General features: G+C 46.7%; 1 protein-coding gene across 2 annotated transcripts in view; it reads right to left on the reverse strand.

The window, feature by feature from the left end:
• PUSL1 (pseudouridine synthase like 1) overlaps positions 1–15,894 on the reverse strand; it is a 63,571-nt gene extending 47,677 nt beyond the window's left edge. The window contains exons 1-2 of one of the 2 annotated variants that reach the window (XM_032780005.2): positions 15,283–15,894; positions 11,569–11,626 (exon numbers count right to left, since the gene is read on the reverse strand). In XM_032780005.2, coding sequence (XP_032635896.1) covers positions 11,569–11,626; positions 15,283–15,341 — 117 coding nt within the window. In that variant the 5' untranslated portion in view covers positions 15,342–15,894. Of the gene's footprint in view, positions 1–11,568; positions 11,627–14,026; positions 14,359–15,282 lie in introns of those variants that run through there. The other variant, XM_075060412.1, reaches the window with a different exon arrangement.
• Between the last annotated feature and the right edge of the window lie 252 nt (positions 15,895–16,146).

Raw genomic sequence — 16,146 nt, forward strand, 5'->3', positions numbered from 1 at the left:
CATACCACCCTTGAATCGCACTGCAGCTGTAAAGTGAGATGGGAGGGGGGAAGGGGCGGTGCACAGGACGGGACAGTTAAAAATTACACCCAATACTACTAAAAATCACCATTTTTAAACCAAGGGTAGCGGAAGTACTTTAATAGCTGCAAGGTTCTGCACCACAGCACAGCTTCCACAGTGAATTAAACACCTTTTGAAAGGGATTTCAGTTCTCATTCCCCACCACTCCCCGCCCCCCCCCCAACAGCTGTTTCCCCTCTCCCCCTTCCTCCTTTATTTTTTCCAGCCTTTTGTTAGGGGGCAAACAGGTGCGATATCACAGCCCCCCTNCCCCCAACAGCTGTTTCCCCTCTCCCCCTTCCTCCTTTATTTTTTCCAGCCTTTTGTTAGGGGGCAAACAGGTGCGATATCACAGCCCCCCTACTGGGAAAGTAAAGAAAAACCCCAATAAATGAGTCATTAATGTGGCGTCCTCTAATTAAGAGACTCTAATGCAGCTAATTAGACATGTCTGTGAGCCCGAGCTAGGATGAAATACTTTTTCTTAAAAACCCTAGTGAAAACAGGGCAGGTTTTATTTTAACATGAGTGGGTACGAGTTTAGGGTTCACCAGGACCAACTTTACACATTTTAAAAAACACAACTTGTCCCGTCTACACTCAAGTTTCCAAAGCATGTTCGCTACCTCATTGTGGAAACACACCTTTCAGCCTCACGTTCACAGGTCCCTAAGGAGAGACTAAGGCAGTTAGCCAGAATGGGCGGGACGGAGGGGGAGGGAGAGAGATCAGAGAGATGGGCTGAAAAAGAAATAAAGGAGGAACCCAGATTAATGACTAGCATTGGCTCCCCCCCAAGAGGAGACCAAGCAGTGATCTTTATTAGATTTCAATTTGGTACCGAGAGTCAATAAAGTTTTAACCGCTCACTCGGCAATGCCTTCCAAGCTCCTGCTATTTTAGCAGACAGGATTCTGGACTCTTAGAAACATACCATTATAAAGGATGTGGAGGAGCACAAAAATGTAACTGAACTACAGGGGGAAGGCGTGAGAACCAGAACACACCCCACCCGAGCCTTTTCCTCTTCCTAGACCTTTCCTCTGGAGCGCACATGTGGTTACAATTAACAATGAAAATCTTTATTTATTACCCTTTAGCAGAGAGGAGCAGACAGAAATTAAACAGTTTTCTTTAGCAGACCTTGACATGTGGCTCAGCGACTTATGGTAAAGCTGAGGTTGCATTTAGAGAGCAAACTTGCAGGGAGATGGGTTTGGGTTTAGCAGATTTCGTCAGGCACAGGAGAAGCGCAGCAGATCCACACTTGGGGAACGGAGCTAGAGCCTGGGAAACACCCTGCTCGGCTTGGTATGCATGTGTGTCTGCTTGAACTGAGGACTCAGCGGGATCCCCACACCCACCCCATCCCTTCTCCAGCCCCTTTCAAGCCTGTGTCTGAACAGCACTGGAAGGTACTGCAGCGAGAGCCATGCGCTGAGGTTTGGATCTCACCCCCCGCCTGGGAGAAAGTCTCTCTTTTTGGAGAACAGACTGGAAAAGAAGAGTGGACTGTAGGATCCAAGCAGGACTGATTAACTGACTGGCACATAGGTAACAATGAATTCACAGACACACACACACACACACAACTGGATGATGGGGACAAAGAAAAGCTATTTTCACAGCTGCCTCCATCCAGCAGGCGTCCTTCCCATGCAGAACTCTCTGGAGAGGAAACTGAAGGATCTATGTGCTGAACATTCAAGGAATAACCAAACAACAAAACCGGAGCTATTAAAAGCTATTTTTCCTCCAGCCCAGCAGCCACGTGGTCTTTAATAGATATTACAAGCGACTCCTGCACCAGATTCCTTTTTAATAGCTCAGTGAAAGCACATCCTAATTAATCTCTCCAATGCGGTACATTGCTGAACTGCTGACCCAGTTGCGAGCAACTCACAAATGACCCCTTCACTTCTGAGAGTGTCCCATAATTGGACCATCCAGATGTCCTTTGAGCCTCTATGCAGCTGGTGGTTTGTTTCCCCTGATTCCCACAATGCTAATCTGCTAATATCACCCATACTGAATTATGAAAAGATGCATTATTTACTCTTCAGTAATTTCAGGGAAAAGCCTGGTGACAAAATAAAAACACTTTAGACCTGCACGTTGCTTTCCATCCGAGGAACTCACCCTGGCATTACTGATATTGATTAAGCCTCCCAAATACCTCCCCTGGGTATTATCTCAGAGATCCAAATGAGGAAACTGAGGCAGAAGGGTTACGCGACTTGCCCAAGGTCACTGAGCTGGGGAAGCAGTTAGAAAAACTCCTTGGTAAGCTTGTTACATGAGGTCTCTCAGCTCTATCCCTGACATCAGAAGTCACCCAGCCACGATACCTGGCTAACTGCGATGCTTTAGATACTGAACCCACAGAGACAGCAGAAACTCTGGCTGCAGGGTCAAATTCTATTGGCGACAATAGTGCAACTCTCCTGATTCCAGTGACGTTTCCCCTCAGTTACACCCGGGTAAGCCCTGCAAAAACACTTCATACCTCTCTTCAAAGCTCCTTCAGCTCTTTGCAAACTACAGACAAGTCTCATCTTACGTGCATTTAACGTGCAAATTCAGCTTTGCGCGGTCAACAAAAAACAAGAGAAAAATAACTATTTAAATTCTGTACCTGTAGCCCGGGCAATTCCACCTGCCATTACACTCAATGTAATTTTCACTATATGCGATTTTTGTTTTACGTGCTGACAGCAGAACGTAACCCCAGAGTAAGATGCGACTCGCCTGTAATGACATCCATGTGAGAACAGAGAATAGCATTCACCCCCTGGGGAACATACTGACGGAGAAGTGACCTGCCCAGAGCCAGACAGAGAATGAATGGCAGCACCCTGAGAAAATCTGAGCTCCCTGAACCTCGCTGTGCGCTCTAACCACTGGACAATGCTTCCTTTCTGACTGTGACGTATTAGAGAGAAGGGAAACGTATGCTTTCAAATGGGTTTTAAAGGTCAAAACAGAAGCACTAGGGCAAACTGCATGTGGAAGAGAATTCCATCAATAAGGCACCAGATGTGCAGAGACCCCATGTGCTGCGCTGGCTCACAGCCGCCTACTGAGGGTACATTTTAAAATTAGTGGGCCTGATCCTCTTCTGGTATATATCAGCACAGCCTCATCGACTTAGAGCTACACCGATTCACACCAGCTGAGGATCTGGCCTGGTACTTAGGGTGATGAACGCAAGTTCTTGTGGCAGCAAGGAGAGTACAGTAGAGACATTCACTAGGTCTGGAAGAAAGGGTCTAAAAGTCAGTCCCCCACATCGCTGGAGGACCAATCCAACTCAAACAGGGACAACAGACGACTCATTCCTGTGTCTACCTTCTTTTCTTTGGAGTTTGTTCTGAAACAGCCTCACGCGGTCCTGGGCGGCTCTGTTCCCCACTCCCCCTTGCATGGGAAACAGTATCTGGATAGAGCACAAAGCTGCTGGCCAATGCAGAGCTCTGCGCAGGAAGATTTGTTCTGGGCAGCATTTGTCAGCGCGATGGGAAACAGCACTCTCGGGAGACGATTCAAACCAAACAGCAAGCACCACACTGCACATAAATTCAGGGAGAAAAATACAATGAAGCAGCAACAGCTCAGGGTTTGGGGGTGTATAAATTGGATTTGTGTTTATCGCATTTTAGAGAAGATCAAACTGGGTGCAGTTTACTAGCTGTAGCACTAAACGGGCTTGATACTGCAAATCTTAACAGTACTTCCTTATGCAAGTAATCCCACTGAAGTCCAGGTGCTCACCTGCATGAGTAACAGCTGCTCATTTAAGTAAAGGGATTAAAAGCCTCGATGCTGAAGGTTTGTCCCTCTAAATTGCATTTACTGTGGAGTTATCCATGTGTAAGGGCTGCAGGGTCTGGTCCTATATATCTTGTCAATATTATTAAAGAAATAACAAGAGACATGGCCAAGCCACAGTGTTCAGATCTAGAACCAAACTCTAGAGAAGTCAGCAGTGGGCGGATGCATAGATCTGGGTTCTAGGTTTGCTCCCGTCCCTGGAAGTGATACAAGTTTTTAAGAGATGCAGGCTAAATAAATATTCACCAAGAAAGAAAGTTTTAATCTCCTGGGGGAAAAAAGCCAAACATATTAAATCATCATCTATCTCTGTATGCTTAGTCTGCAAAACTGATACATCTCTCCATTTCATGCAGGTGGTCTCTGAACACGAACAAATCTGTGGCTACAGGATTGTCACTATGGTGCATGCCATGATCACTTGTGAACTTCATGGTGACAGCGGGGATAGAATCAAAACCTCGTGCTCCAAAGGACCAGTCCCCAGCTACTTGAGCTAAAGGAGAATCTTGGTTAGCAGTACAGGATCTATGGCACACAGTTGAGCAGTTCTGATTCCATCCAGGAGAGGGAAGTGTAAACATGTTTACACTAATATGTCTATGTGATGCTCTCTAGGAGAGAACTTCACCACCATCCAGCTCTGAAGGAATCTAAGGCACAGTTTGGCAACCTAGAGCACATATGTGCACACTGTAGGCTCTAAGATAGCTCTCCCAATAAATTGGGCTATTCTAGCTGGGGCCGCAGATGTTAGAATGTCCATCAGCTTGAGAGATTTTTCCCAGACTTCCTCCAGGTGGCTATCAAGAGCTATAGTCATCCTCCGCAACAGCTCCAGAGTAGTCTTAGACTGACCCCAAGGTGAAGAAACAGGTTCTGCTACAACTGCCTCATCTGGAGATGAGGAAGAGGATGCTAACAGAACCAGGGGCTGGTCCAGTTCCTTCTCCTCTTGCAGCTGCTCATGAAAGGGAACCCATCTCTGGCTGGTACCAACACTAGGGTGCTTGTCGTGATAATTCTCCTGATGCCCAGCAGATGGAGCTGGCTGAGATGGCTGCGGAAATGCTCTTGACTTTGGGGGGAGGAGGGGGAGACCCCAAGGTTCCAAAAGGGCCACAGGTACAACCCTGGACCCAGCTATGCCTAGCCCAAAGGTCCCTCCCGTAAGCTTCCTGCTGGCGCTGGGGTGGAATGCAGGGCGGGCAGGTGGCATATCCCTCCTGATGGGACTGGTTAGGTTGGAGTACATAGGAAACCACTTCAGAGTCCAACAAGTATGAAGTGCTGTACCCATCAGTGCCACAGAAGGAGGCTCAAACTCTGAAGAAAGAGCAGCCAAGGAAAGGATGTGTGGCTTTCCCCTAGACCAGGGATCAGCAACCTTTGGCATGCGGCCCATCAGAGAAAGCTGCTGGTGGGCTGGGATGGTTTGTTTACCTGCAGCGTCCGCAGGTTCGGCTGATCGCAGCTCCCATTGGCCTGGAACAGCGAACTACAGCCAGTGGGAGCTGCAATCAGCCAAACCTGCAGACGCTGCAGGTAAACAAACCGTTCCGGACCGCCAGCGGCTTTCCCTGATGGGCTGTGTGCCAAAGGTTGCCGATCCCTGCCCTAGACAGTACCAGCCTCACTGGTACCCGAACAGCTGGATCCGGTGGAGCTGCTCAGAGCAGAGATGAAGGTGCTGGAGGAGGTATCTTGAGCAATGGTGCCAGGCAAGTCTCTTGAAGTGCTGGTGACGGTGGCTCTGGGAGGTTCAACAACTCTCTCACAGCCTCCAATAACTCAGGAGCAGAGTGCCGGGTAGACGCTCTGCGGTGCAAGGAGATGCTGATGAAGGTGCTTCAGGAGCCAGTCTCAACAGGTCCGCACTGGGTTCTGGAGTTGTCAGACTCCCTTGATTAGAGGTGTGTTCTGGGGACTGCCTCCTCTCTGAACACCCTCCCGAGTCTCTGGAAGAACTCATCCTCCTCAAGTCTTTTGATGACGCCTCTTTATTGGTACCGGTGGTGCTGATCTGCGTCTTCCTCCCAGTAGTGCCAAACGTGCACTACTGACTGACACCAAGGTGCTCAGTACCCAGAGCGAGGCAGATGGCTCGGATGGAGGCCAAAGTGCTGATTCGATCAGCAAATATTTTAACCTGGTTGCTCTGCCTTTCAAGTACTTCAGGAGGCTGGGGTGAGGGTCACTACCAGGCTAAGCCTTGCCACAAGAATGGAGAGCACGGCACATCTCTGGTACCAGTCCCCAAGCTGGGTGCCAGAGCCACACAAAACAAGTTTTTTCCCTAACGAACTAGCTAGCTAGTTAAGGACACTAACAATACCCGGGTACTAGATACAGGTATTGTGAAAAGACTTGCACAAGCAAGGACAAGGAGCTCCAACAACCATCACGTGCAGAAGGAACTGAAGGAGACCTGGGGTGGCTCAGCCCTTTATGCCTGCACCATGTGCACAAGACAGAAAAGGACACTCTGGCCGCCCTGATTGGTGCTGCTAAGGGGTAAAAACACGCTGATAACCATGCACTGGAACACACCAACACCTACAGTGGAACAGACACATGCAATCGCTTGAAGAACATCATGTCCTTCAGAGTTCAAGGTTGCAAGAAGGTGGAGCAAAGGGGACAAATTCTTACAGACTCCAAAAATTTTCCATTAAATGTTCCTTTAAGACATCGCATGTGGTTCTCATAAATGCAACCCGACTCAGCAGCGCCCGACATCAATCCAACCACATGAAAAGAACAAGCATATCCATGAACTGGCCAGCGTGCAGCTGAGGAGATCAAAATGCCGATGCCATGAAATGACAATACCAAATACGCTGATCTAACCCCCCCCCCTTTTTTTTTTTAAATTGCCCATTCTACCCATTTGCTTGTTAAAACAAAAAAGTTGCTCACTCAAATGTTGCAAAACAACTGCTGAGCTCATCCAAAGCCCCAAGCATGGGACAGGGAGGGAAAGCAGTGCTATGCTATGCAGAGGACAGGATAAACGGGATACATGGCCTTTTGGACTCTCTTTCCAGCTCTGTGTAACATTTATGCAGCATTCCAGATACAGTCTCTGGAGATGGGTGGGTGCTTTATAAATCAATGAGCAATATGAATAGACGTTGCAGAGATCTCCAATTAGAGTTACGATTCTTAGCCCCCTAGGCAGCACTTTCCTGCTATAGTTCTCAGAGCTCTCGGCCAAAGGATGCGAGAATTATCATCCTCAGTTTGCAAATGGGTAACCCAAGGCACTAAAATTAGATGACTTGCTTAAAGTCATGCAGCAGGTGGATGGCAAAGCCGAGCATAAAACTCGAGTCTTCCAATTCCCAAACCAATGCCCCAGCCATCGGACAGCGCTAACTCCCACCACCAGAGTTACAGACAGCCCTCAGCTACCACAGCAGTGAGGGCCAACACAGACCATCAAAAACAAGCATGGCAAATACACAGACGCATAGTCTTCTAAGGACCATTGCGCCAGTCAGTCAGAGTGACCACCAGTGATGGAATCCCACCAGGCATCACGCAGTCAAGTTTCCAGATCTGGCTCAATCCTACAAATCCATGACTCTCCAGGAAAACCAGCCAGAAGGCCTGGGTGTGGGGAGGTCCAGATGCTGGCAATCCAGGTGCAGCTGGTTGGGGCTTGGTGGGGAGGCGATCCACATAAAGCTGGTTGGGGCTCGGTTGGGTGGGGATCCGGGTGGCTCACTGGGGTGGTCCAAGTGCAGAGGGAGTGGGGCTCCTTAGGGGGGTTCTGGGTGTGGCAGGTGTGAGGCTCAGTGGTAGGGTCTGGGTATGAGGGGGTCTGGATGCACAGTGGTGGGGGAGAAGCTCCCTGTACAGAGATCCCTCCCCCTGCAGCTGAGGAGTGATGGGTGCATGAAGCTGGGAGCTAGTGGAGTTTGCAGAGTTTCCTTCAGCTGGGGGAGAAATGTGGGGGTGGGTCTGACCCAGCCCTGTATGCCATTCAAGGGAAGAGGAAGTCCTGTCCTCCCCAGCCAGCTGGGACTAGCAGCTGAGCCCGGTGCAGGGTAGGAGCCACCAGCCAGGTCTTCCCCAGTCCTGCCCCTTGCCCTCCAATGATTTACCTCTCTGCCAGCTGCCGTGGGCACCCAAAGCATACTGCTGGGGAGGGTTGCATGACTGCTCTTGTGGCTTCCCTATCAGAAAGTCATTTTTCTTTGGGGATGCAAAGAAATCTGCAGGGAACATAAATTCTGCACGTGCATAATGGCGCATAATTCCCCCAGGACTAATCTGACCCATCACTGACATGCAGGTACCTCTGACAGCTCTGAAAAATGGCAGTTGTTTAAGAGCACATAGAAAGACAATGCAAAGTTTGGCCAGAAAGCAAAGAATACTGCTTGTTAGCTGAAGCTGCAAGGGTAATTATTTTTTAGGTTGGCATTTCTTAACCTAGCTCAAATTTAACCAGGACATCAAGGTCTACAATTCTACCAGTGCCAAATGTGAAGAGTGACCTTTAATGGCCACAAGTCATTCTTTTCAGGGACCATACACGTTTACCATCTCATCTTAAAAGGATAGCACCTCCAAAAGTGTATCGCCACCTGACACCCATGTTGGGGCACTGATTTAGTGCTATAGGTTCACACCATCTATTGAACTGCACACAGCTCCATCCTGCACACCCCTCACACACACACACTCCTCCAAAGAGGAAAAGCAGAGCAAGAGCTAAGACTATCCCAGAGACATGCACACTGTCCTTAAAACCCATAGGTGATGATAAGAAAACATGCTGCTCTAAGAATACTACGCTCAGATACTACAGTGAGGGAAGCCATCATACAGAACCTAGATTGGCTAGAATACAGTATATGGTTTAATCTCTGCTTCTGGCAAGCCTAAACCCAGCTCAGAAACATGCCAGAGAATCATCTTTCCAGAAGTAAAGTTTATGAGAACAATACATCATTTCTGTTGCTTCTGAAGTGACTAGAAACAGTTGTGTGAGAGTCTCATTCTGGATAGCAAGCTCAGTCAGCTGCAGCACAAGATGCCTGGATTGTAACCTCTCTGACAGCTCAAATCTCATCTCTTACACAAACAAGCATGTGTTTCACTTTAGCTTATAACCTACTCCAACTGCAAGAAGTAAATTAAGACAGCACAGTCTCCTTTTAATTACAGCCACTTGTGGGGACTGGGGAATCACCGGCAGCGTTCAGAGATGCGCCGCTCAATCCAGAATTGTAATTAACTTAGCATTACTTTACAAAAATGCCTAGATGTGCAGAGCATTCATTCTGTAACCTGTACTAGTGACCCACTTTCTACTAGCTGACACAGGAACAAGTCTTTTTTCATTGATACTGCACAGTTAGAGCCCAATCCTGTTAACAATTGATACAGAGAGAAGTCCTGACCACCGTGGGAGGTTTCCTGGAAATTAATGGCACAACTTAGGTGCTACTCACAGTATTTGTAGGATCAAACCCATATTTAGTGTATTAAAAGAGATATTTTCAGGTTAGAAATCATTTATAAAGAAACCTGGTGGGGTTTTTGTGTGTTAATAGTTATATCTGAGAGCATTAAAACCAGAGAGAACTTTTAATGGCAAAATTTCCTTCTTCAATTTTTGCATTTCTTGTCATCTTGAGAATGAAAATGAACTAGCCAATTTCACTCTTGTTTACATGCAGCATTGCTGTAGCTGTGTTGATCCCAGGATATTAGAGAGACCAGGTGCGTGAGGTAAATCTTTTATTGGACTAACATCTGTTGATGCGAGAGAAGCTTTTGCATTTAGAGAGCAAAAAACTGTATGTAAGCTTCTCTCTTTCATCCACAGAAGTTGGACCAGAAAGAGATATTGCCTCTCCCTTCTTGTCTCACTTTGTTTACAGTTACTAGTCAGTTTCACACACTAACACAATGCTGTAATGTTCGGATTGCAGTTCAGCAGGGGAATGTTTAGCTTAAAAATCAAAAACTGTTTCCACTGGAATTTTCAGAATCATTTCTACTGGTCTTAGGTTTCATGGAAAGTTCTTCTTACAAGTCCAGCTTTTGGTTTAAGTTTGACCAGGCAGAGAAGAAGAAGGTCTTGTGGTTAAGGCCCTGTATTGAGACTCAGGGATGCTAAATTCAGTCCTATGTTCTGCAACAGACTCCCTCTGTGACCATGGGCAGGTCTCAGAAACCCGGATTATCAGGTGTTTGGGAACCTAACTCCCATTGAAATCCATGAAGGTTAGGTACTTAAATACCTTTGAGGATTTGTTCCTTAATTTCTCTTGGCCTGAGCTTCCCATCTGTAAAATGAGGAAAACAACACTTCGGCACAGGTGTTTTGTGGGGCTAAATTAGTTAACATTTACGAGGTACAGTGAGGGGAGCTAAGTAAGTACACAGGCAGACACACAGGATTGCTTTTAATTGCTCTGCCAGGAAGACTCCAACTCAGTATCAAGTCTGTATAATTTGGTATTGCCTGTGTAGAAACTGAGAGATTGTCACTACCTGTCAATTAAGTGAGAGGAGGGAGGGTAAGAATCCAGCGCTAATTAAACATTTCTGATGGCTTAGCTAGGACAGTCACATGACCCTGTGGAGAGGAATGCACTTAAACAATATAAGCATGATTAGCAAAATTCCTCTACATCAGACAAAATTCCTGCACATTAGTCAAGTCATCTAGGAACCAGATGTTCCCTCGGTACAGTTCTCAACAGAGATTACAGAAAAGTAATGGCTGAGTGAAAGTGCTGCCCCCTTTGAGGCAATAATGACCATGAGAAACAGACATTAAGATTAAACCAGTCATTCATGATTGCATCTCTGGGACAACAGGCTAAGTACACCATTCTGTGAGCGGTTACATTAAAATTAAGCACAAATCATTATTTTTAATATACCATAGGAATAACTGAGTTTTTCTTAATAGCCAACAGCTATTAAATACATGGCTTTGGAATGTGGCGCCAGTTTAACAAATGCATTTGCAGGCTTTGGAAATTATACTTCACATCCATACAAGGATCTGAGGAGGTTTTACAAACATCGTTCCAGTAAAACTCTCATGCCCCTGGGAGGAAAGTATTTTAATACCTCTTTTATAGGTGGGGAAAACTGGGCGCAGAAAAAGCTGGATGACTGCCACAAGGTCCTATAGTAAGACAGGTTTTGTCTACACAGCAACTTTCATCCATTTAGTTAAACTGGTTTAGCTAATCCAGCGCTACATGGACACCAGTTTAATCAAACCGGTTTAAAATCAAATCTCAAGATAAACCAGCACAACTCTGCATTTAGACAAGTGCCTGCCCATGCAGAGCAGCTTGAAGGACTGGCCCCCACATCCCATCAAAAAAACAAAGAAAAGGCTTGAAAAACTTGTCCTGGATCAAATCCTTAACAACGCCACTGAACTGCTGAGTAACCTGGTGCAAGTCACTTCAGACCCCATGCTTCAGTTTTCCCATCTTTAAAATGGGGATAATAATATTGCACTCTTTTGTAAAGAGCTCTGAGATCTACAGATGAAAAGTGCTGTACGAGGAGCTAGGTAGTATTATAATAAAGTGGTCAGCACAAGGACTGGTATTTCCCCTTATAATATCTGTGGTTCCACAATGCAACCTTAGCTTTTCAGTTTGTGTCAGTGCCACCCCAAGTACCTACCTCCAAGTAATTCTGGACACCGAGCACAGGCTGATTAGTCAACGTCTCCATGACACCACTGCAGAGCAAAAGACAGACAACAGTTTTTAGCAATTGTCAGTGAATTCCAACCTTCAGCCAATGGCTGAACATAGGCTGTAACGTAACACTTAGGCTGGGTACCTGGGCTACAGCAAAATAAGGATTGTCAGCTTTTTTGTCAAGTGACTGATTATGATTGAGAGCCAAGAAATTCTTTATATACAACTGAACGAAGGATTAAATGCTATCTTCCACTTCTGTGCGTGCAAGCAGAAAGCAGTACGAGCCAGCTGGCAGGCTGCAGGGGGGGGGAAGCCAGGAATAAAAGGTGCTCTCCCCCTGCAAAGAATGGGGTTTGCTTGCTCAGATCAGGGAGGGTGAGGCTCTCCTTGTTATTAACCATTTTAAGATTCGGGGGAATTTTAGGAGCTGATAGCATTCACTGGCATGGCTCACCCCTCCGCTGCATGGGCCTGACCCAAAACCTATTACAAAAGGAAGGATGGTTCAATGATTAAAGCACTGGTCTGGGACTCAGGATCAAGTCCGTCCTCTGCCACAGACTTCCTGTGTGCCCTTGGGAGTCGTTAAGGGTATGCCTACCCAGCCTATGGCACCAAGCCAGGGTCGACAGACTTGGGCTTGCACTATCCATGCTACAAACTGCTGTGTAGACATTGCAGCTGGAACTCAGGCTCTGAAGCTTAACAGATGGGATGCCGGGGTGGCTTCATAACCTGAGCTCCAGCCAGAGCCACAGCATTGCCTCCCCTGGCCATTTCTAGTGTATAGCGTAAGCCTAAGTCTGTCGACTCAGGCTTGGAGGCTGGCTGCCTCGGGCTGCACAGACATACCCTGAGGGAGAGATTTTTGAACATATTTAGATGCCTAAAGACACTTTTGAAAATCCCGTTAGGTACCTACCTGCATTTTTAGGCACCTAAATACCCCTAAAAATTTTGACCCTTGGTCTCTCTGTGCCTCAATTTCCCCTCTGTAAACTGGGTGTAAAAATATTTCCCTACCTCACAGAGATGTTGAGAGGACAAATGCATTCAACATTGTCAAGTGTTCCACGACACTTACACTGCAGTTATGGGGCCCCGACAAGTAATGTAGATAGATTGCCATGGACTTTAATGGGCTTTGGATCAGGCTCTCGTTTAGCAAAGCAATTAAGCACGTGCATAACCGTAAGCACATGCTTATGTCCCTTTGACTTCAAGAGCTGTAAAGTTTTGTATGGTATTGAGGACACAAAAATAGGAATCAAAGTTTTCCAAAGACTTCTTAACAATTCACATAGCATGGAGTTTGCAGCTTCTAGCTATAGTAATTGTCCCATTATTAAAAATGGCCTAATCTGATTATAGGCAAAGAACAATATTTAAGCAGCAGATGCAGACACGAATCTATGACTATGGTTTCAACAACAGATGACATTTGCATATCTTATTTCAGTTATTCCTTCTCTATTCTGCTTTCATTGTCTGCCTAACAGAATGTCTCGCCAAGAGTTAAAGAGATTCACTCCAGGGGGAAAAAAGAAAAGCAAAATAATGCAATCTCAGCTGTCAAAATGGATTACGCGGCATATCCAACATTCAAACCCTCCCCGCAAAAATTAAACGGCCCCTTTACTGCATCTAAAGACGTGTTTATCTGCCTTGGTTCTCTCTGCATCATTCAAGCACGAAGGGAAACGGTCACATACAGCACTTCACATTTTTAAAAGCTTTAATTTATTTATTTTACTTTGCAAAAAGGTTTGTGACTGCAGAATTCACAATCCATTCTTTTCTCCTCGTTCCCTGGCCAGGCCTCCTGGCTCCTTCATCCCACCTACATAGGAACTGCCACACCAAGGATCTCCCCTTAGCTACTGAGATTTCCTCCTCTTTGGTCTTCCTGCTTTCCCCCCTTGCTCCCCCATCCCATCCATGCAAAATACTGCCAAAAGTCACCTTCCTTCCTCCCACAATGTTTTGATCACATCACTCCCCTCTCCGAATTTCACCCCCGATTTTTCCTCTAACCTTCCATATCAAGTTCAAGCTACCTGTCCTCACCTTTAAACCTCTCCATAACTCCGTTCTCAGCTACTTTTCTCTCCTACTGCTCATGTTTCTCCTAAATTGCCCTCAAAAGTTCCTTGAGATCCTTCTCTAAAAAGAACGAGGCATCCTTGTGGCACCTTAGAGATTAATAAATTTATTTGGGCATAAGCTTTCGTGGGTTCGTTAGTCTCTAAGGTGCCACAAGGACTCCTCGTTCTTTTTGCTGATAAAGACTAACACGGCTACCACTGAAACCCTTCTCCTGCTCTGACCTTCATGAGCCAGAGTCACAGGGCACAGGCCACCCTTTCTAAGTGTCTGGAAGGCCCCCAGCATACAGCTGGAATGATTGCTCAGCAGTCTAAATTAACTATGACAACCTCACTGAAGTCCTGAGGACGATTCGCACAAGGTAAAGGCTTTCAGGATAAAGTCCCAACCCCGCTGGCACTACTGCGAGTGAGCAGTGCAACTGAATGTAACATCATACGCGCAAACGTGCATTTGCAGGACTGGAGCTTGAGATCAGAAGCTTCTTGAGACAGGGACCTTGTGGAGCACTGCAATAAATAACTAATAAACAGGTGACAAAACCTAGGGGTTATTCTACCAGTTGCTGACCGGCATGTGAGTGATTTTGATTCTCACATTAGAGACAAAGTAGAAATGACAGGCTGAAAGTTATAGACATTGAGGCCTCGTCTACACTAGAAAGGATTTATACTGGGAACAGAATTTGTTTGTAGCACATACCAGTTCCCCAAACAAAAATTAGCTATAACTGCACCTACATTGGAGCTTTTGGTGACACAGCTCTTCTTTTCACACTCCTACCCAACAAAGCTACATCCGCAAAAACTCTGAAGCCAAGTTGCTCTGCTATAAGTCCCAATCTACAAACTTCAGAGCAGAGGACCGCGTTAGCCTGTACCCACAAAAACAATGAGGAGTCCATTGGCACCTTAAAGGTTAACAGATTTATTTGGGCATAAGTTTTCGTGGGTAAAACCTCCCACTTCTTCAGAGGTAATCTACAAACTGTTCTTCGGGGTGCAGGGATCAGGCCCCATGGGACTGTTCGCTGGATCAGGGCTCAGCCTGAAATACTTCCATTGATTCAAATGGAATTACTTTGCATTTTACACCAATTTGAGATCAGAATCTGGCTCTTTTTTCTATCCTCCAAGGGAAATGTGTTATCCTCCCATCCCCCATTCACTCCAGGTAGGGCTTTGAGGAAGGAGGGAACCAGGACAAAATCTCCCCCACCTCAAATGATTTCTCCTAGTTCCAATTTCTAATCCCCAGTAGATGTATTCCTGCTCTCCTCCCCTTCCCTATGCATTCAATAATGTGATTAATATTTATCAAAAATACAATGAATTATTTACCTTCAATACTGGTGTGCAGTTTCTTTGCCTCCCACCCTTTATGGTGACCAGATAGGAAGTGTGAAAAATTGGGACACTTTCCCCCTCCCAGGGGCAGGGGTTATAGTTCCGTATATAAAACAAATCCTCTAACATTAGGGCATCTGGTCACCCTACACCCCACCCTGGGAATGTACAGGCCACTGGCTTGTTTTACCAACACCACAGTATGGGAGGCTAACCACCACCACCACCACAGCACCTACCTATATTTAGTACCAAAGTACTGAAAGAAAACCAAGTAGCGAGTTTTGGGAGAATTCATCTCTGTTTGCAAAGGCTCTGAGTTAAAAGCTCTGCTTTCAGCTCAGGCTCGCGTAGCAGCCACGAACGCTGCTGTTACATCTTCCCCCTCTGGATTTTAGCAACACGGACCTATATGGGCTCGGCTTGAAAACAAAACCCTGCCCTGCTTTGCAAGCCCAGAGCAAACCCCCTCTCCACCCAGGACCCGGGCCCGACCCAGCGTGGAGCTGCCGGGGGGATCAGATTTCAGTTTCGGCAACCAGCCTTTAATCAGGCCCCTTGCAGGGCAGCACGCCCAGCTGCCTCCTCTGCCCGGGGACGCCCAGCAATGAATGGTCTCCGCTCTCCTGGGTTCCCGTCTTGTTCCCTCTCTCGGGACGCGGTGCAGCTCGCCCCTGGCTCTCTCTCCGAACCACGCGCCCCTTCCAGGGTGGATTTTCATTCATGCATTTTGCAGGCAGCGACGCGGGGAGCCAAGTCGGTGCACGCGTTCAGGAGATAGACAGCTTGCAGGGGCCTACACAGGTTGGCGTCGCTGCTGCTTGCAACTTTTGGCAAGCCCTCGCCACCCACAAAGCAAGAGGAGGAGCTGATACTTAGTTGCAATCAGCTTTAGGGAGTGAGGTAAAGTTTTGCCTTTGGTATGAAACGTGTAATGGCTTTGCGATTCCCCCCCTCCCCCATCAATTTTTTTTAAAGGTCTGGTGAGATTTATCCTTTAAAGGGTCTCGTCTGCTCCATCCTGTAGCTTTTGTGCATTTAAAAATGCTCCCTTTCATTGCTGAAATTCCTTATCTTATGTGGTTGGGGAAACAGTTGTGGGT

The sequence above is a fragment of the Chelonoidis abingdonii genome, chromosome 23 (genome assembly GCF_003597395.2).
Source record: "Chelonoidis abingdonii isolate Lonesome George chromosome 23, CheloAbing_2.0, whole genome shotgun sequence".
In the NCBI taxonomy this organism is placed as follows: domain Eukaryota; kingdom Metazoa; phylum Chordata; order Testudines; family Testudinidae; genus Chelonoidis; species Chelonoidis abingdonii.